At 39.5% G+C, this 19,506-nt stretch overlaps 1 protein-coding gene across 1 annotated transcript in view; it reads right to left on the reverse strand.

Moving 5' to 3' along the window:
* LMTK2 (lemur tyrosine kinase 2) overlaps window positions 1-19,506 on the reverse strand; it is a 41,460-nt gene that overhangs the window by 20,378 nt on the left and 1,576 nt on the right. Inside the window, exons 2-6 of the mRNA XM_063171446.1 lie at window positions 6,673-6,797; window positions 5,717-5,861; window positions 3,893-3,966; window positions 3,275-3,393; window positions 2,482-2,569 (exon numbers count right to left, since the gene is read on the reverse strand). Coding sequence (XP_063027516.1) covers window positions 2,482-2,569; window positions 3,275-3,393; window positions 3,893-3,966; window positions 5,717-5,861; window positions 6,673-6,797 — 551 coding nt within the window. The remainder of the gene's footprint in view (window positions 1-2,481; window positions 2,570-3,274; window positions 3,394-3,892; window positions 3,967-5,716; window positions 5,862-6,672; window positions 6,798-19,506) is intronic.

Below are 19,506 nucleotides of genomic sequence, written 5' to 3' on the forward strand. Positions count from 1 at the left end.
TGAAGAACCACTCCTGTGTGTTTTGGAAGTACCTCCATGCACCCCAACTCACCCAATTTCAGGGGAAAAAATACAAACAGAGCTTTGAGATCAATTTCTAGAAGTTCAAAAAACCAAAATAATTGCCATTCCAACTGCAGTGATAAAAAGCTTCCTGACACTCCCCTAAAAACCTTTTTACTAAAAAATCCTATTTAGCCACATCTTCTATTCCATCATGCTTCCCTTACATCCCTTCCTTCCTGTCTCTTCTCTGCACTGACTCCAACATTGCCCCCTCCCAGCCCTGGCCCACACCAAGAATGAGAGATGGACAGGGGTACTGAGCTGCTCACTGGGCCCAGGCTCTGCACCAAGCTGCAAAGGGAGCATTGTCCTGTCTGCCCAGCCCCTGAGCATTTGTGTGCACAAAGAAACTCCATCATGTCTAGGAGATACTCAGCTCTACCAACTAAGAATTATTTAAGTGAGCCAGACTTTAATATGAAAGTTATGTTTAACTGACTGTAATATATAATTTTCTAAAACCAAGTTTTAGTTCACTTGGAATAGAATAATGAACATAGACATTTATTTTCCATTCCACAGAAATTACCTAACTACACTCAAATTTGTAAAACTACCACTTTAACTGTCAAGCTTACTGCCCCCAGTTAAAGTGAAAATGTATTTTATCCCCTTAAATAAAATCCTTTCCAGATTACTCTGCAGGATCATGACAACATGTGGCATAAAAAATGAAGAATCAAACAAGGATATTATTTTTTCCTGTACACCTAAAGTAGGGCAATCTTTAAAAGCTACTCCATCTTCAAATTTAAAGTTGGATTAAATCACATAACTATTTGAAAACATGGCAGCAATGAAATCTGATTTGGATGTATATCTGGTAGACCGTATAAAATGCAACTTACTTTCCAGGATCCTTTTAAAAAAATTCCAATTTGAATAGCAAGTTTAAAAACCAGCAAGTAGTATTCTATTCCTACATTGAAAAACTATGAAAAACCTTATCTGTTAACCTTAGGCACAGAGTTTTTAATTGTTAGCAAACCCAGAACATTTCACTTTGATCAGACACTTAAAAAGTTCAGACGTTTCCTCCACTTGGAAAAGAAGGATTTTATCAGCACTTCTGCCTCATTAATTTACCACAGCTAATACATTTAGCAAAAGAGCAGCATGGAAAAATATAGTTATTTAAGGTAACAGATTAATTGATATTTCTCCAAAAACTCAAGTTCATGCTAAGTAATTTAAATTGCCTGAGGTAACTAGAAACAGATTTTTGCACCTGAGTTTAAAGGGAAATTCTGCAGTAGGGAAACTGCTAAAAAAGATCTTGCTGAAATTTATAAATGCAAACTGTCTCATTTCTGAAAGACTCATTCCTTGCTAACACCTGTGCACTTCTGACATCATTTCTGTCTTGACATTTCCCAAGGAACTCTGTTTTGGGTGACATCTACACACCAAACCTTAAAAGCAGCCACTGAGCCAATGTTTAGACAGCCACTTGGGCTCTGGGGTTTGTTTGGTTTTAGTGATGTGTTATGCCACAAGAAAACAATTCAAGTCTTTCCAGCCCATGGATCCAAATTTTCATCTCTCATGGCTCTGCACTCTGGGCACAGTTCAAAGGCTCTGTACATGCTCCTCCTTCCTCCCAACACTCAGGAACATTCCAAGGACTGCAGTGGCTGAGCAAGGCTTTGAGCTGTCCCTCCCATTGCAGGGACCATGTGGCACTGACAGCAGTGGCACCACCCCTCAGTGTGCTCCTGGCTTTTCTTTTGGTGCCCTGGAGGCACAAGGCAGCTGCTTGGGGGGTAAAAAGGGCATGAGAAAGGAAATAAAAGGATAAGAAGGTAGGGAAAATAGAGTACTATAAGAGAAAGGATCAGGAAGAGAATGAAGACTGAAACTGAAAATTCCAGCTATTAGAATCCATGACTGATATCAGAAGTGAGCCCTCCACTGCATTTTAGCACAAAGCAGCAGAGCATGGGTAAAATTTGGGCACTCTGGAGATGGGGGAGAAGGCAGAAGGGAAGAAATCCTTCCATTTTTCCTAAATTAACATTTTCACAGAAATGGTAATAAAAGCACATTAAGACTGCAGACAGCAAATATTTTGGATGTGCATGTGATACTGGACTGTGATAAAAAGCTCCCTGCTATGACCCCTCTGCCCTCCAAGCTCCTTGCTGAAGGCAGACAGACACTGGTAACTCCATTATCAAAGAACAGCTATTTGCCTCCACAAGCACTTAGAACATACATGATGAACTGAAAAGAGTACAAACAAAAAATTGTAATTGTGGTTCCTCTAAAAAAATAAACAAAAGACTTTTAAAATTCTGGTTAATCAAAAAACAAGAAAGCAAAAGAATAATTTCATGAGCAAAGGGCAGTAAATATACCACACACAGTTTACACCAGTGGAAAAACAACTGCAGCATCTCATGGAAGTGCACTTACCAAGTCACAGAACTCAAAAACTAGGAGATAAGGAATGGCTTCCACACACTGCCCAATACACTGGAGAACATTTGGATGCTGAAGAATGCTGGAGGGAAAAAATACAGTTAAAGCCAGGAAGATCACAGCAGAATGCAACACACTGAAATCTCTACCAGAAGTTTCAACACATTACATTGGAGGGGGGTGGCAGGAGCAGAAGGTGCAAGTACCAAAGGCACAGATCCCATTTGTACCTTGGTATTGCTGAAGTGTATCACTGACAGCAGCCAAAACTCACAGGATCTCAATCCCACAAAAGCCAGGATTGCCACATGAGAGTCACACTCATCCTCCCACAACCCCTCATACCAAAAATAAAAGCATGCAACTTATGAACTACCAAGGTACAGAGCTGGCTACAAGATAAACCTTTTAGCCAGCTTAGTTCCCAGCCAGATCAGTAACTTTTCCAAAATTGCTCCAAAACCCCTTGTGCCAATGCAGCAGAAGGCATGAAGTTTCTCCTGACAAATGCCAACAGCCTAAGCCTAAATGCAAATACAGCCAGGATGTTAGAAAGCACCAAGAAGAGAAAGCTCCTCATTGACCAAGCCTTTACAGCACACCCAGGCAAGGTAAAGCACACAGAGTTACATGAACACAACTTTTGATCACCTTGGGTTGAGTGTATTTCACATTTTAAATAAAAATATTGCAGTTATATGGGAGGGCAAGGAGAGACAATAACACTGAACAAAAGCAATATCCATAATTTATCTGCAGCAGAATAAAGCTGTGAAACATTACTTACTAATATGGTTCTCCATTTCTTAAGAATTGTTCTTGTTCCTTGGGACCTGCACTTGCCTTTAACTCCTTCACAATCACCCTTGCTACACTAGTGCCTGTGTAGATCTCTCCAAGGAGAACCTGAAAGAGATTTTGTCTTAAATCAGAGGGAAAAAAACATTTGTGCTCTTCCTGCAAAGAAAAACAAGAGCTAAAAACATGTTGCAGGAAAGATTTCCTGGCTTTTTTACAAACACAAACACAGCTTTGATAATTAAATACACAGACTTTAATCTTGACAGCTAATCTACAAGTCAGCTTTCAGAAAACATTTTCTAGTAAAGACCACTTATTTACTTTTTTTTTCCTAAAAAGAATTGGTAAAAACAGGAGTGTATTAAATCAAATCCATGGAAGTGAAATGTCTAACTACTGTCTAGTAAGAATCTACAGGTAAATTTAAAAAGCACAGATTAGTGCTGTGATTACAGCTAAAAAATGCATGCAAGGAAATATCTAAATTTCAACTAAATTTTTTTATGTTTTTTTCTTTCTTGAGTAGCATTTTAAAGTAAATACAGAGGCCTAGTCACCTGAGAATAAGGCTCAATCTGTGCAATATGAAAAGATAACTCCTCACCTTTCCAAACCAGCCATTTCCAATTTCCTGGATGTAGTTTAGACTCTGACGCGCAACTTGAGACTTTGTTCCATCTGTCACACAAGGAAACAAAGGTAACACTGTCAAACACTCAGATGGGCAAAGCTGGCAACTGCTGAGGAAACAGTGCAAGCTTCTGCAGGATTTATACCCAGCAGGGAGCACACATTCAGCACAAGCACCAAACCCTACTCAGATGTACATAAAATAGGAAGGTAATGTTGTGACAACAGCACTCAAGTGAAACTTTTCTCAGGTCCAGCTTCTAAACTCCACCAGAGCACACCCCCAACAAAAGCACAGCAACTGTCCTGATGAAATGTCAACTTACATGCTTTTAACATGAATTTAGGATTTTAACATACTCAGCAAGAAAGTAAAAGGCCAAGTTTTGCTTCCAATATAAAAGTGTATTATTGCCTGTATCTGGGTAGAGAAAATAACCTACTACAAAAGTCTCCTATGTAAATAAAATAGAAAATCAAGACAAAACTCATAGTTTGTACACCTTAACAATTACAGTTATATAGAGTTCCATTTCAAGAGAAAAGGTTTGCCTGCTTTATTCTTCAGCCCAACTGCCCTATTTGTAGCTGCCATCTGGAAGGAGGACATTTTTCAACTAAAAATACTTCACATAAGAGCCCAGAGAGGAGGACAGAAAAGAAAACCAGATCTTGGCAGAGGATAGGCAGTAACAATGGCAGACCTCATTCACCAGAAAAGATTCAGCAGTGTTGATCCCTCTGCTGGCAATTGGTGAGGAGCACTAATTGATTTTAAAAAAACCTTTTCTTGTCTGAGAACTCTAGCCCACAATTTATTTCCATAAACTCCCTTTAGAGCAGAATTGTGGTACTGGAAGAGCAGAGCTGAATAAATCACTGGAAATGTGCTCCTAAGCATGGTGAAGGCCCCAGCAGTGCAACCACATTTTATCCAAGTACTCAGGCACATTGCCTTCCTTCTGGCAAAACACTTATTGTGACAGCTTCATTGTAACAATTATGGCTATACAGAAGAGCTGACAAAATTTTTCACTCAATTTTCCCCAGCTCTTTGAATACTGAGTCATTTGTACAACTGTGTCATTTGTATTAAAGGCACACTGTTTCTTGAAATTTGTACAGGAATTTTACTGGAAGCTTCCCTGGACATGTAATGATCAAGCAACCCAAGCAGTATGTAAAATGATGTGAAATAGCACAAAATGAGAGTAAGTACTTTAGGCTAAACTCTGCTTATAATATGATAAGATGCTTAAGTTTCCTTTTACAAAAATTGTATTTTAAAGAATACATTCCAAAACCCCTTCCACACAGGGGGATGAAACCTAATGCTCTGTTTTACCCAGATCACATTTACTGCACAAATAGCCTCCAGTGACATCCAGGAAGGGATGCAGCTGAGCAGCAGCACTGCTGTCAAGTAAAGGATTCACTCTTATTTCTATTTAAGGGTGGTGGTTAAAATCCAATGACAACTTAGCCATGAATAAAACCACTAAAGAGAAGTCACTAATGTCCCAAGGTACCTCAAACCCCTTAGGTACATAGAGATAAAATGACAGCAATCTAGAGAGAGGCTTTTAAGGCAGTTCTGTTCTCTTAAGCTCTCTTACCCTGCCACAGGTTAAGATCTTACAACTAATATGTCCCTTATATCATTTACCCTACAAATATATTGGCTCAGTTTATGGAAATTTGTAACAAGTTATTTATTACAGTAAAGTCAAACAGCCACACCCCATTTTAGACACTGAAATGCCTACTTTTGTTTTTTCACTGCAAAGCAGAATTTTACCTGTACGAGATGGAAACTGGGAGGGAGTTGGTAAAGCAATATTGGGAACTGAAAGAGTAAACACTTCTGCTGGAGACTGCACAGATGGAGTATCTTCTGCTGGAGGTGTAAAATCTATTTCATCATCAAAGTTATCTTCAAATTCCTAAACAAAAGAAGTTTAAGTAAACAAGCTGATCTTTGCCTTTAAATAAGCACTAATACATTTCTTTCAGTTTGAAGGAGCACTGCTAAGGAAGTTTAGCTTTTTGCTAAGAACAGTGACAGATATTTAGTGTTCTATTCCTTACTTTCCATTAATTGCTGTCTTAAAAAGATTAAAGCAATGCTTTTAATAATCAAGGGGTTTTTGTTTAGTTGGGTTTTTGTGGGTTTGGTGGTTTGGGTTTTGTTGGTGTTGTTGGTTTTTTTGCTTTGTTTTCTTTTCACTTTAAATGCCAGCCCTGGCTTTGGATGAATTACCATGAACTGCTGAGGCCAAATATTCTCCATTTAGTAATGAGAGCAACACTCAGTTTTAGGAACACTGATTACAGATGTTCCAAAAGTAACAATTCTCTGATGACAATTTCTCAAGAGTTTTGCTACAGTGGATTTGCATTTCAGTATTCTTATTTGACAGACCCCATCTGCAGACTAAGACAAAACAAAACAGAAAGACAACAAAAAGGTTATTTACAGCAGATTCTCTCAAAGGTGTAACTTTTATTACTAATTCTGATAGCTAGTTATTATTTTGAAAAGGCCTTAAAGATCCTTACTGCAGCAGGGAGCAGTTAGTTAAAATAAACAGCTGCTCCAGGACCCACAGGCTGTAGGGACACAGACACTGGCTGTTCCAGGAGAGAGGATGCACAGGGACACTGCAGAGTGAGAGAGCACTCATCAAGTGTTCTGGGTAGCAGGATGCAGCTGAGAACATCACCTGTACACACACTGATCACTTCAGGTCTTACCTTGAAGTCTATCTCAGGGTCTTTACAGCAGGAGACACAGTTTGCCAGCAGAATGACGAGGACTACCAGAGTGCACAGAGACAGAATCACAAAAGATGAAGGAATTTCTGCTGTAGCTCCTTCTCCTAGAAATAAACATGCATACAGTATTATATAAATATGTTTAGCACCCCAACAAGTTCCTTCAAAACATATTATCCACCTGCATTTATTTAAAAATGGGAGTCTGAACATTTAATCATATGGATATGATCAAAGCTAAGAAAAAACTGAACAGAGAGGACAAACTGGCAAAATAGATCTGTGCTTCACCACCTCCTGCACCATTCTGAGCTTAATTGTTCCCAGCTAAGAGGCCTCAGCCAAAGTGATTTACTGGAGTTTATGATGAACAGTGATAGAACCAAGCCTGGGGATTATGTTTAAGTCAATAAATTAATACAAATATCCAAGCATACACAGTAGAAACCTGGTCTTTTGGAAGATATTTCCCAAGAGCTAAAACACATGACCTAGAAGAACAGGCAGCTAGAAGAAATCCTCACTTAAACTGCACAAAATGTAATATATATCACTACAGGACAGTATTGTCTCTTTCAATAAATGCATTTGTGACAGCCTGCCAAACACACAAGCTGCTGTCACAAGTGCAATGGATGGAATCAGCTCCACACCATTTCTGTTCTTTGTCATTCACCAGGTGATTGTCTTCATTTCAGGAACTTTAGATTTCCAGCTGTTTTACAAACACTTCAAATAATTTCCCAAAATTTTATATATAAACATTCTACAACACATTTCCTGATATTAAGCCAGGTTATTACTCACAGGATCAAAAGCCTCAAATGGCATTTTAGGAAAATCTTAAGTTATTGCCAGGGGTATTAAACCTATTTTCATCCCTGTTTTCATCTTCAGTAGAGAACAAAGACATGTGGTTCCCTAGGAGACCAGAGCACACATCTGGAGGAGTTGTTTTTGCTTTTGCTGTTTCTTATCAAACAGGTACTGCCACAAGGATCAGAGGAGCAGTTGGACCACATCTGATTAAAATGCATTTAGCTATTACATCACTGCCAGAGTGTAACAATGTCAGGAGACCTGGACTGACTGGATTTCAGGAGAGCATTTGAGTATCAATGGGAACGTCTGGCAACAGGACAGGGTGTAAATGAAGCCTCAAAAATAAGAAAAGCAGAAACTGATCACTTGTCAAGGGACACAAACTTGGCCACCTACCTCTTAAACCTTTAAAAAACACAAAAAATGAGAGATTTGTAGAAAAAGCTTCTCATCATGTTTCACTGAACACTTACAGGATATTTACTTATTTTAATTACATGCAAAGACTGAACTGACATAATGAAAATCCTGCTTTAAAGTGTGTCAGCACACTTTCAGAAGATCACATTTTCTGTACAATTAGGACTATTACCTATACAACAAATAAAAGTTAGCAAAAATGGGAGGTTTTCAAACAAGGGTTTCTGTTTCTAGTTCCCACAAGAGTTTTGGCATTCTAACCCCATTAGGGACTGGGAATACTTCACTGCAGATACTGAGCATTGTTCAAACACAGATCAACAACAATGTGAGGCCACTCACCAGCTTTTAGTCACAATTCTGAACAGAACAGAGTATCTCTGAAGAGGGCTCTCAATGGAACAATTTATATCCATTTAAATCAAGTCTTCTATGTAACACAATGGATATTTTCCCATTTCTAAGCATCAACAAGAAAAAAGGGGAGATAACAACTGACACGTGTTTACTTCCTCCAGGTGTTCAGTAGCCTTAATTAGGAGATTAAAAATTACCTGAACTGCAAATATAAACATTCTGTGAAGTCATTAATTACCTAAATTACTGTAACAAACAGACACAGGTAATATAGCTGCAGATAAAATTTAAGGAATTCCTTTAAACTCCTAATTGAAACCAAATAACAAAAGGTAGCTTTACTACAAAAAAGACCAAAAAACATCACCAACAAAAATTACATTACCAGCTATTACAAATTAGAATTAATTTTTCAGACATTTTTCCAAACCCATCACACTTTATTTCCAAACAACTTCCTCACCTTTCCTCACCAGCAATTTCACTGAAACGAGAAGTCAGTTCACCTCAGACTACCTAATGAACAGATGCAGATTTCCCCTAACATCACCACAATCCCAATATACTCCTCCCAGTAAAGATCAAGACTCCTGAAGCCCCTCAAATGTTTCATGCACTGGCAGATTGGCCCAGGCAGTCCCTGCACACTGAACTCAGGCTCACAAGCTCTGTCACTACTCACACAAAGCATTCCTGCTGTTTGAGGACTTAGACTTCTCCTTGAGAGCAGGTGTAAAGCACCTCAACTGCCAAGTGTATAGAACACTAAAAAATGCTATCCAACTTTATTTTGGGGTTCCAGTCACTCTTTTGGATAACATGAATTTTACAGTGACTTCCTGCTCCCCACACAAACTGAGGGGACATTTCCCTTCTCAGCAGAACCTTCTGCTCCAAACACCATGTCACCTTCCAGGTGGCCTTTCTGAGCAGCCCCTACCAAAACCTGAAGCAGCCCTTCAAGCTGCTTTCCTTCCCTCAATTCTACTGCTTGTTTTCAACACCTGGCCAGGGGTCTGTGTTCCCAGAAGTTCATCAGCTGGTCATGATGGTCCCTCCACCCACAAACCCTCAGCCCTGCTCTATCCCAGCTACAGCAGCACAACCACAGATGGAATTAATATAAATATTGCCATGCTCACTCCCATGGATCCCCACTTCTGACCCCCAGCAGTTACAAGTTATCACAGCAAATCCAGCTAGCAGGATTCAGGCTCCTGATGATCCTATGTACAATAAAGTGAGACATTTATTTAACTCCAAGTGAGACATAATGAGCACTATCAATCACAAGCTGCATTTATTGCACATGTTAGATACACTGCACATGTATTCAGACACTGTATATGAAAAAGATAAAGATTTTTTGCTGGAATTCCTTCTGTGAAGGAAACTACACATTTATCAAGTCTAAAGTCCAAGCCTTTCATGCAAGTTACACTGTTCCCCATAATGTAACCATCTCTTTTAAGTGTCATGGAAAGAATACAGAAAAGAAAAATATTCATTATTCTACCTCCTAACCTTTCATAATTCCCTAGAAATGAAACTGTGTGAAGGAGCAGCAATTAATTGGAGAAAGTAATGATTTTATTTTTTTTTAAAGCAAAGATCACCTTTGAAAAGGGAGCTAATCATTAATTCATTAATGGTCTGTTAAGATGGAAGTCATCTAAACTTCCAAAAGCACAAGGCAATTTTCACATAGAAAATTATGAACAGAAGCTTTAATACAAGAAAAATGCCAATTATCCTGGGCAAGTTTCTGCAACAATTACAGAACAGCATTCCTGATGACTCACACAAGTAAAAGCCATTTACTAGGAATTACAGAACCCATCTCTGTTTGGATAAACTTTGAAGTTTCTTACATAGTAATTAATAAGTAATATTTTTAATTTGCAGAGTTTTTTTAAAAATTAATGTAAAGTTAAGTATTAAATTATAGCAACCTGTAATTGGGCTAAAATTTATTTTAAGTGAAGCTATTTTAATAGCTTGCATGAATACATATTCAGTGACAGAAGTTACTGATTAAGTATTGGAACTGGTCTTTGTGACAAAGTGCTGAAAATCTGCTGCAGTATAACCTCATTTGCATTTTTCAACTATTTCCATCCAATGATTAATTCACTGGAGTTTAGTAAAATGACTTGGAACTAGAAGATGTTTAATACACCCTTTTGTTTGTAAATTGTGGAAGTATGAAGCAATGAAATTTATTTTATGGTCCTGACTGAAAAAAAGCAACCAGCAAGAAATCCATTCTAATGAATGCAGGGGACCATTTTATAAAGTCATCACACAGGAATTTTCCTAAATTAAAAAACCTGTTAAAAAACATTGTAAATTGAAATAACTTTAATATAAACCTGGATAAACTCCAATAAACACTTCATTTCATAATTATTGCAGAAGTTAAGACTCTTAATATCACATATTCTGGAGAAGTTAATAGATTTACTTAGCACAGTAGTTTAAAACCCTGCCATATTTACTGTAACCCTATGCAGTAACAACTTAAGGCATCTTAATATCCACTCAGAAGTGAGAATCTGTTCTTTAGGAAAGGAACCACAAAACAGATTAAAAAATACTCTCTCTAACATGCCAACAGTAAAAGGCTTCCAGTCAGCTAATACAAACAGTCTAGACTGGTTTGCTTTGCTATATCCAAACCACTTAAGGCAGAGGAAGAGGCCTGGATTATATCAGCCCTGTATTAAAATAAGCAGGAGATGATGCAGCTGCGTCACTGTGTGTTACTGCAAGGTGAGCACAACAGAATGCTTCACAAAGCTGTGCCAGCACGTGTTCCATCCCTAAATGGCACCTGGATGGTCCTGAATCATCAGCACAGAAAATCAGGTGTTCTTTCAAAGCTATACAGGATTAAATAAATGTATTTATGTTAGTTACCCACTTTTTAGAAGTACACAGTATCATAAACGAGTGAAAGCCCTGGCTGAGGCAGATATTTAATTAGCAGCTACTGAAGCTCATTCCTCAGCACCTCTGAAGATGCCATTTCCTAAGCAAGCTCTTCACTAAAGCCTGAATTTGAGCACTGCACATGAGAAGTCAAAGGCAGCACACAGGCAAGCACACCAAGAGGCTCACTGAGGAAACAGAGATGATGAACTGTGCAGGCATTCTCAGGATCAAGTACAGACCTGAGAACACACCCAGCAGTGTTTATTACAACATTTCAAGGGCTAGAAAATGTTATTTTCATACAAAGGTCAGGATTCCCTATACCTTCCTGACTTTCTTTTACATCTCCATTCTTCACAAGACAGATCTCCAACCACCAAATGCAACACATAAGCAAACCCAGGTTCTTTTTTCATGATTGTTTGTTTCCCTTCTCTATCCCATTTCCCAGTCTGCCTCCAATACTCAATACCCTCATGTCATCCACCTGTGGCATCCTTTGGTATCATTAATTACAAGTAATGAGTGTGCCTACTAGCCAAATATTCCATCTATTGATACTTGTCAAGCAACAGCCTCCACTCAGGACAACACAGGGCCAGGGGGAGTTGCCCATGGATGAAGGATGCTGGGCTTGCCTTTCTTCTACACATTAGGAAAGGCCAGGATGCCTGAACTCTTGATTTTGGTTCAATGTGAGTAATCACATTATTAAGGTCTCCACCTTCAGAAAACTGGGCTAAAAAATGCATGATTCCAGAGTTGTAAGCACAGGGAGAAAGAGCAGTAAATGCACATGGCAGACATGAGCAGTGCCCTCACAAAGGCGTTCCCCGCTGCCACAAAGGCAGCGTCAGGCACAGATAAATTAAGCATTATTGGGGCACTGTGAACTTCAAGGGAGCATCTGATTTTAAGCTTTCAGCACAGTAGTTGCTATGCAACAACAGTCCCACTGCATAAGCAAGAGCCCATTTCCTTTCAAGAGCAGCTATATAACTGGCACTAATAGCTAGAACTATTTCCAGCACAAATCCAGCATGACAGCAGTCACTTAAACTGTCTCTTGGACACACTCAAATTATATGATCATGAACTAAGATGCTGCTTTATGACACCAAGTCAGAACAGCACAGTCTTTAAAATACTAATGAATGACCAAATCTAATTCTGTTCCCTAGCTGAACCCAGGGCATCTTTCATAAACTTTGTCAGTTTACTTACTCTGCTTTTAACAAATATTAAAGTAACCACATTTAAAAGTGTAATATCACCCTAATTTATAGTGGTTTTGACAAATGTGATTTTAAAAGCTATCCCAACTTTGCTAAATAATGCTGTCATTCTGTTCTACGCCAGCAATTAAGTGGGAAAGTGCTATCAACTCCTACCCAGCTCTCCACAAGTCAGATGCAGATCATTATCTTTCCCTCATAAAGAGTTTCTCCTGCATTTATTTACACCCTGAAGTCTTCAGAGGTTTGCTACTAATAAGCACAAAACCATACAGACAGAACCAGGCTTATAAATTCAGATGGCCTGCAGGTAACAGGCAGAATACTAAGCCAAACCTCTATTCAAAATTATTTTAGACACATCTATTGTGTAATGCCTGATTTGTATGACAAGGTAAAGCACAACAGACACTGCAACTCCTCCATTTCACAACAAAAAAACACCCCAACCAAACTCAAGCACATTCCATTCCTTACCACATTCCTGTAATCTCAATTTTTTCCTGCTATGCTCCATTTAACAACTGAGCCAAAAAAAGCATCATTTTCAAGATTAAGTTTCAGAAGAAATGGGTGCAGTACCATTATTCAGTTGTGCAATGCTATAGGACAATGGGCTTTAAAACACATTAGAAGGGCATTTAAATCACCAACCTTCAGCTGAGATACAACACAAGCAAACAGAAGTTTTGAAGGAGTGGTATTTGCATTTCAGACATTCTTTTGAAAATAAAATGAAGATAATTTTAGTGTGAGAAAGACACTCCAAATTCCAATCAGCCCTTTGCTTTGAATGGCCATTACCAGTACAGTACCAGTACTACAGAAGAAACATTCCCAAGATCTCAGAGATCTTCACTGTCCTCAACACCATGGCAGCACCTTAGTGAAATCTGAAATGGTTCCAAATGCCCAGAGTATTTCAGGAAGAGACTGGAAATGTTCCTTCACTGGGCAAATCTCTAAGAACAGACACACAACACTGCTAAAGGACCTTTAACATTTCTAAGTCTACACCTGGAATTTTCAGCATTCAGATTCTCAGTACTTAAGACACTCACCTAAAGCACAAATGTTTACTATCTTACAACAATAACCTAGAACAAACTGTTGAAAATATTATTAACTGAAGAGTTGTTTCAGAAATCTGTCTTCCCATGACATTATTGCCACCCTTACACTGGATAATGCAAATGTCTAATGCATTACTAATAAGAGTAACCCTCACTATTATGTACCCTTTTGCAAAAGCACTTTATCACCTGATTTTATTCTTCTCTCTATGAAAAATTCTACTTCTAGATATAGTCTCAAGGGAAAAAAAAACTCTTAGGGACTTATAGCTACAGCTATCCAAGTTACTTGTGCACAATTGTACTTCCTCTCTGAAAACAAGAAGCTGTAACCAACAGCTTGTCAATAAAACAATTTCCTGGCTAAACCTGAATTGTGCCACATGGCCCAAATCAAAGTCTGGCACTTGGAAAGATACAAGTACAATGACAAGACTTCAGCAGCAGTGTGGGGAAAAAATCAAGTCAAATCAAGTCTGTTTCCATATTCCTCTAGACAAATGGAGACATTTCATTCCTCCACTCAATTTGTCCATTACAATCCCTGCCTTACCCTGGAACTCCACTAGGACCCTCATGGGGCAGGTGGCTGGGATGAAAGGCCAAGGCACATGCAGAGACAATTCTCCTGAAAAGCCAGCAGCTTTTCTTTTTTACAACAATTAACCATCAGAAAAAAGAGTAACAAAGACAGCAACAAGGCCATTCCTTACAGAGTGTTCCCCATGAAACAATAAAAACGCCTCTGACACTCCTCCAACCTATCCTGAGTTCTGGATATATTTCTATAGTGCCAAAAGCCAGTTGCACAGTTAAATGTGTTTTGTGGACACATGACCCTGAAATATCACTGTCCTATGCAATAAGTTACAATATTTTCAAGAAGAAATCTTAGCTACTTCATATCACAATTGGATGTGTAATTCTATGTCAAGAATTCTTGGCAAATTATTTCTGTCCTTTTGTCCTTAAAAAGAACAGGGGTATATCCTGCAGTATAAGCCAATATTTTTTTCAAACTACTTTATCCCATGTTCCCCTAAATGCTTTTACAATGTGGTTCAGATGAGTTTCTTCTGCATGTGCTTGAATCCACTCAGTGTGTTAGGGTGGCACATGCTCCATATCCTAAGGCAAGAATATCCAGGGCAATGCTGGACTCTCCTGGAGCACAGCATCCCAGAACAGCACTGCTCTGCTCCTCCTGCTCCTGAGCACTTGTCCTGGCCTGCATATTGGCTGAACAGTCAGTAACCAGCACAACTCTGAGCTGGGATTAGTTTTACATTACTGACCTTATTCTATTATCCTACAAGTCTTCCCAGTAATGTCAGAGAATTACTCACATAACAGCACACTGCTCAATTTTAATAAGCACTAAATATAGGCTGCTACTTCAAGTGTTTACAGAGTGAGATCTGTTTGAAGTTTCAGTGCTAGAATCTCATGTTTGCACAAAGGCATCTTAAGACAAGGCAAAAAATATCCATGTTAAAATAATTATGTGCCTTATGCCTTCATGGCAGTGTTTCTGGAAAATCTGGGTAGCATTATCCTCTTGCAAATGTATCACTGACTCTTAATTGCATGTATGTGCATACATGTACATACACTCACAAAATTCTGCTGAGCACACTTTATTCTGTACTGCTAGATGTTGGTTTTGACAATTCCTTCTCAAGTACTTTTTTTTTTCATCTGCTATACAATGAGGCACAGGAGTTGCAGTTTGGGGTTTTTTTAACACAGGATAGACCATAATAATTCAAAATAGCATGAGATGATCACACATCATGGTTCCTCCAAGCACCAGAAAAGCATTATCTGCAGCATGGAAACCAAAAGGACAGTATCTCTTTCTCCTACCATGTGACAGCAACACAAGCCATTAAGATACAATGCCTTTGAAGAGACTAATTTCAGTCCATGGGAAAGAAATCCATAAATGCAACTTTCATGTGATGGGATTTTCCAGAATCTTGATTTTATAGCTGATGCCTTTGCAACTCCAAGTACAGCTGAATTAAGAAATGCAGGAGAGAAAGGAAACAGCAGCATTTTGTAAAAAGAGCTTATTAGATCTATTTCTCATCCCTATTCATTGCTAAAGGATCCCAGGCCATGGAGAAAAGTGATTGATTTTGGAGAACTGGATCTGCTCTACAGGCTGAAAGCTTAAAAGTCAGCACTAAAAAAAATCTCTTGTTACTATTTTCTACACATCTTTCATACCACGCTGCAGTGGTAGTCCCAGAAGAGTCATGTCACTGTTAAGTCACTACAGAGATGTTTTCTTATCAGGAAGGAAACTTTTGTAAGTGCAGCAGTGTTGGACAAGGTGTTACTTTGCACAGCATTTCATACTGAAAATCACTCAGAAGACAATTTCCTGACAATGTGCTCCCTACCACTACCTTGCCTAAGCTGTATATGGCACAACACCTTGCTACAGACTGCACTTAAGGCACACATGCAGACTGAAAGGACTGTCCTGACACATTTTGTACATTTCTGCTTATAAAAGCTGACAAAATGTTTCTTGTATCTAGACGTTGCTCAAGACCTTTCATAACAGCAGTACAATGAAAACAAAGAGCTCATACAGAGCAACAAAAGCATTGAAGCTTTTGTAAATTGTATCCAGAACTGTATCAAGCTCCAGACATTAAGTGCCCAGACCAAACAGGAAGGCAGCCCCAAAATAAAACCTAAGGAGGACTCCAGTACTCCATGTGCTGTCCTTCTGCTGCAGAGCTGCAGTGTTAGTGCTGAGACAGAACTGGGATTTTTGCAGCTCTGGCATTACACAGCCTGAGGTCCCTTTATCCCACGCAGATAAATTGTGTGTGAACAGTGAAACCAGACTACAGCAAGCACCCAGAAAATTACTCCCAATCATATTTACCTATCCTACCTCATATTTACCTATGAGAATGTTTGGTCTCACAAAATCTTTTTATTTTCATGCAGGGGCACAACCAGCACCCAGCACTGGGTCCTTGCAAACCAATGCCCAGCACCTGATGCTGTGCCAACAAACCTTCAAACACTCTCTGATCAGTGCTATCTTAATATGCTGCAATGATACCTGGGGAATTATTAAATACACCCAAGAGTTCAAGACATGAGAAATTGCTTCAGAAAGTGACCTCGTGCTATGAGGACTCCTTTAGTTGTAGCAAAGTCCAGACACTTTACAGCCACAGGCAGAGAAAGCAAAGCAAGGCTGTGAACAAAGCTCTGCGTGGAACATCCCTGCAGGCCAGAGTCAGGGCTGGCTTCTTGCCTCAAACTCACAGATACAAATGAAAGAGAAAAGACAAATTTCCAGTTCAATTTGTTTAGTTCTATGATTATTTAGTTCCTGGGACAGAAACTATAAAATGAAATACAGGGCCAAGTAAACAAGTTCAGCTTGAAAGGGGAGGAAGGATAGACCATTCCCATGAAAGGCACAGACCACAATTAAAATCCCCACTGTAAAAGCAAGATTTTTCTTAACTTCCAGTGATTCGAGTTGCTAACTTGCATACACTTAGAAAATGGCTTTTCTCATTATGTGCAAGTCACAGACATTTCACATGGTACCAAACCACAGGCCACTACTGCAACTTGGCCCCAGTCTGACAGAACTCCAAGAAAAACATCAAGCAACCCAAAAGCAACAATTTTCCCAGGAGTATGTATGTACTACAGAGCTCATCTTCATGCAAAAACAAAAAAAAGTGACTTCATCTCAAAGTTTTAACTTGTCACCCGAGGCCAGCTGACTGAATATTTGGATACTTCAGATTCGTACAGGTGCATGAATATTTAGATACTCCACATGAACATCTCTGGATATTATACACCAAATTCTAATAATCTCCTCCTGGATCCTACATGACCAAGTCCATCAGCAGAGAGTCCCTGCCACTGACACCCAACTGGGCCACTCAGTGCCAAGGCTCTCAAAAAGCAATGATGGAGGCATCAATTCCAGCTCCTCACTCAACTGATCAGTCTGTGCAGTCATCACAAGTGTGAAACTGAGCACACCTGTTAAAAATGCTACCACCTATTCAAGTTTTACAGGATAATAAAAGTATTCTTGAGTCCCTCTTCTTTGTATTTGCAAAGACTTCATAGAGCACAGAGATGATGAAAACACTTTGTCTGACATTACACACACACTTGATTCAGATGCTCAGTGGAATTAAGGTCAAGTATGGAAATCCAAGTCACAACTGGGAGCCTGAATGTACATGTGCAGCTTTAGCACAGTAAAGCAGCCATGGCAGTTTGTGATGCAGTTTGGCTGCTAAACTTTGCTGCAGGAAAGCAGTGCCCAAATGTCCTTCCTCCAGCCACACAGCTGGGACTGGGAGTCATGGTTAGGCTGAGGCACTTGGGGAAAATCCCCAATACTCTGCAGGTGAAAGACAACTTCAACACCTCAGCCTTGAAACTCCTTTCCAGCACAACTGCCCCAGCTCTTACCTCCAGTATAAGGTCAAACCCTAAGTTCAGAACTAGCACAGTACCTATCAGTATCCTTTTTTTCCACTCACAGAATAAATTAAATCTAAGTTGGGTAAAGTATTTTTAGGCAGTAGCATCTTCAACAGCTTGTTTTTCACATTTCCTATAACAATTGCTATGAACCTTACCAAGGAAACAGTCCAAGCTTGATTTCCTTTACCTCCTCTCCTTATTGTTGGATTAAAAAAATTTACAGAACACCTTGTCAATGCAAGCAATTTGAAGCCACACTTGAGAAGAGCAGCTTCATTCCTCTGCATCAGGGCCCTGGCACCTGACAGCTCCCCAGCCATCCAGGCTGGCAAACTTCCACTGCATGCCCACAAATTAGAGCAGTTTTGCTCACGGAATCCAATCTAGTCTTGCTAGAACCTGCCCATCACCACTTCCAGCATTCCAGCTTCCTCCCCAAAGGAGAATTTATTACAGGTATACTTCATGAAAGATTCTATAAAATTCCTTACAATAACTACAGGCATTTTCCTCCCTTTTCTGTGGATCCCATCTTTCCTATTACAAGCAACACACATAAAAATGTTTCTCCATTGCCAAAAAAGCAACCATTCTTGCTAGGTGAAGAACTGTGGGACTCTAAAGTAATTTTGAAACCACTTAGCAATCATTCTATGAAAAGCCCATTAATTTCCTCTCAAGTTTCCAATCCCTGTGTATCAGACCAAGTGTTACAGTCAACTGCAAGAACTGCCAAGGTCCAGAATGGAGCCCACCACCCCCCGCCAGCCCCAGCAGAGGAAATCAAAGCAGCCTGTCACGGCACACAAGGGAGACATTCCCAATGTGGCTGAATTGTTTCTAAACACAACCCATGACTCCTAACCCTGCAAAATAACGTCACAGGTTTGTCTTCAGACAGGTTTCAAACCTGCCCAGAATGACAGACAGAGAAGGTTCAAGCTGAACCAGTCTCATTGTCATCCACTGGGCAGATATTCACAGGAAGGAAGAAAAACAAAAGCTTTTGTTGTAGCTTTCCCCCAGCTCCTGCTGCCCACACAGGTGATGATACAGGACATGCTGCAGCCTAAGAACCTGTTGCACTCAAACCCACCAGGCACACATTAGCTCAGGCAGGAGGAAGTCCTCCCAGCAGAAGTGATGCCAGTGAAACTGGAAAAGGCACCTAATGAGGCCCTAAAGTTTCAATCCTAAATATCCATCAATAAAATAACCCAAATACATTGTCTCTTACATGGCAAAGACACAGGAGAAAGCAGCAGCTTCATTTCCTGGAGCTCGCTGGGTTTCCCATGACAGCATCTGGACAGCTGGCTGAACCTGAGCTAACATCCCATGTATACATGCTGTGGCCTAAATATAACCAAAACCTAGGGATAAAATTACAGGGTCTCATTCATGTTGTATGAGCCCAATATCACAGCATCAGAAATATTTCTCTTAGCAGTCCTGCAGTTAGCACACCTTTTAAATTA

Source organism: Melospiza melodia, chromosome 18 (genome assembly GCF_035770615.1).
Source record: "Melospiza melodia melodia isolate bMelMel2 chromosome 18, bMelMel2.pri, whole genome shotgun sequence".
In the NCBI taxonomy this organism is placed as follows: domain Eukaryota; kingdom Metazoa; phylum Chordata; class Aves; order Passeriformes; family Passerellidae; genus Melospiza; species Melospiza melodia.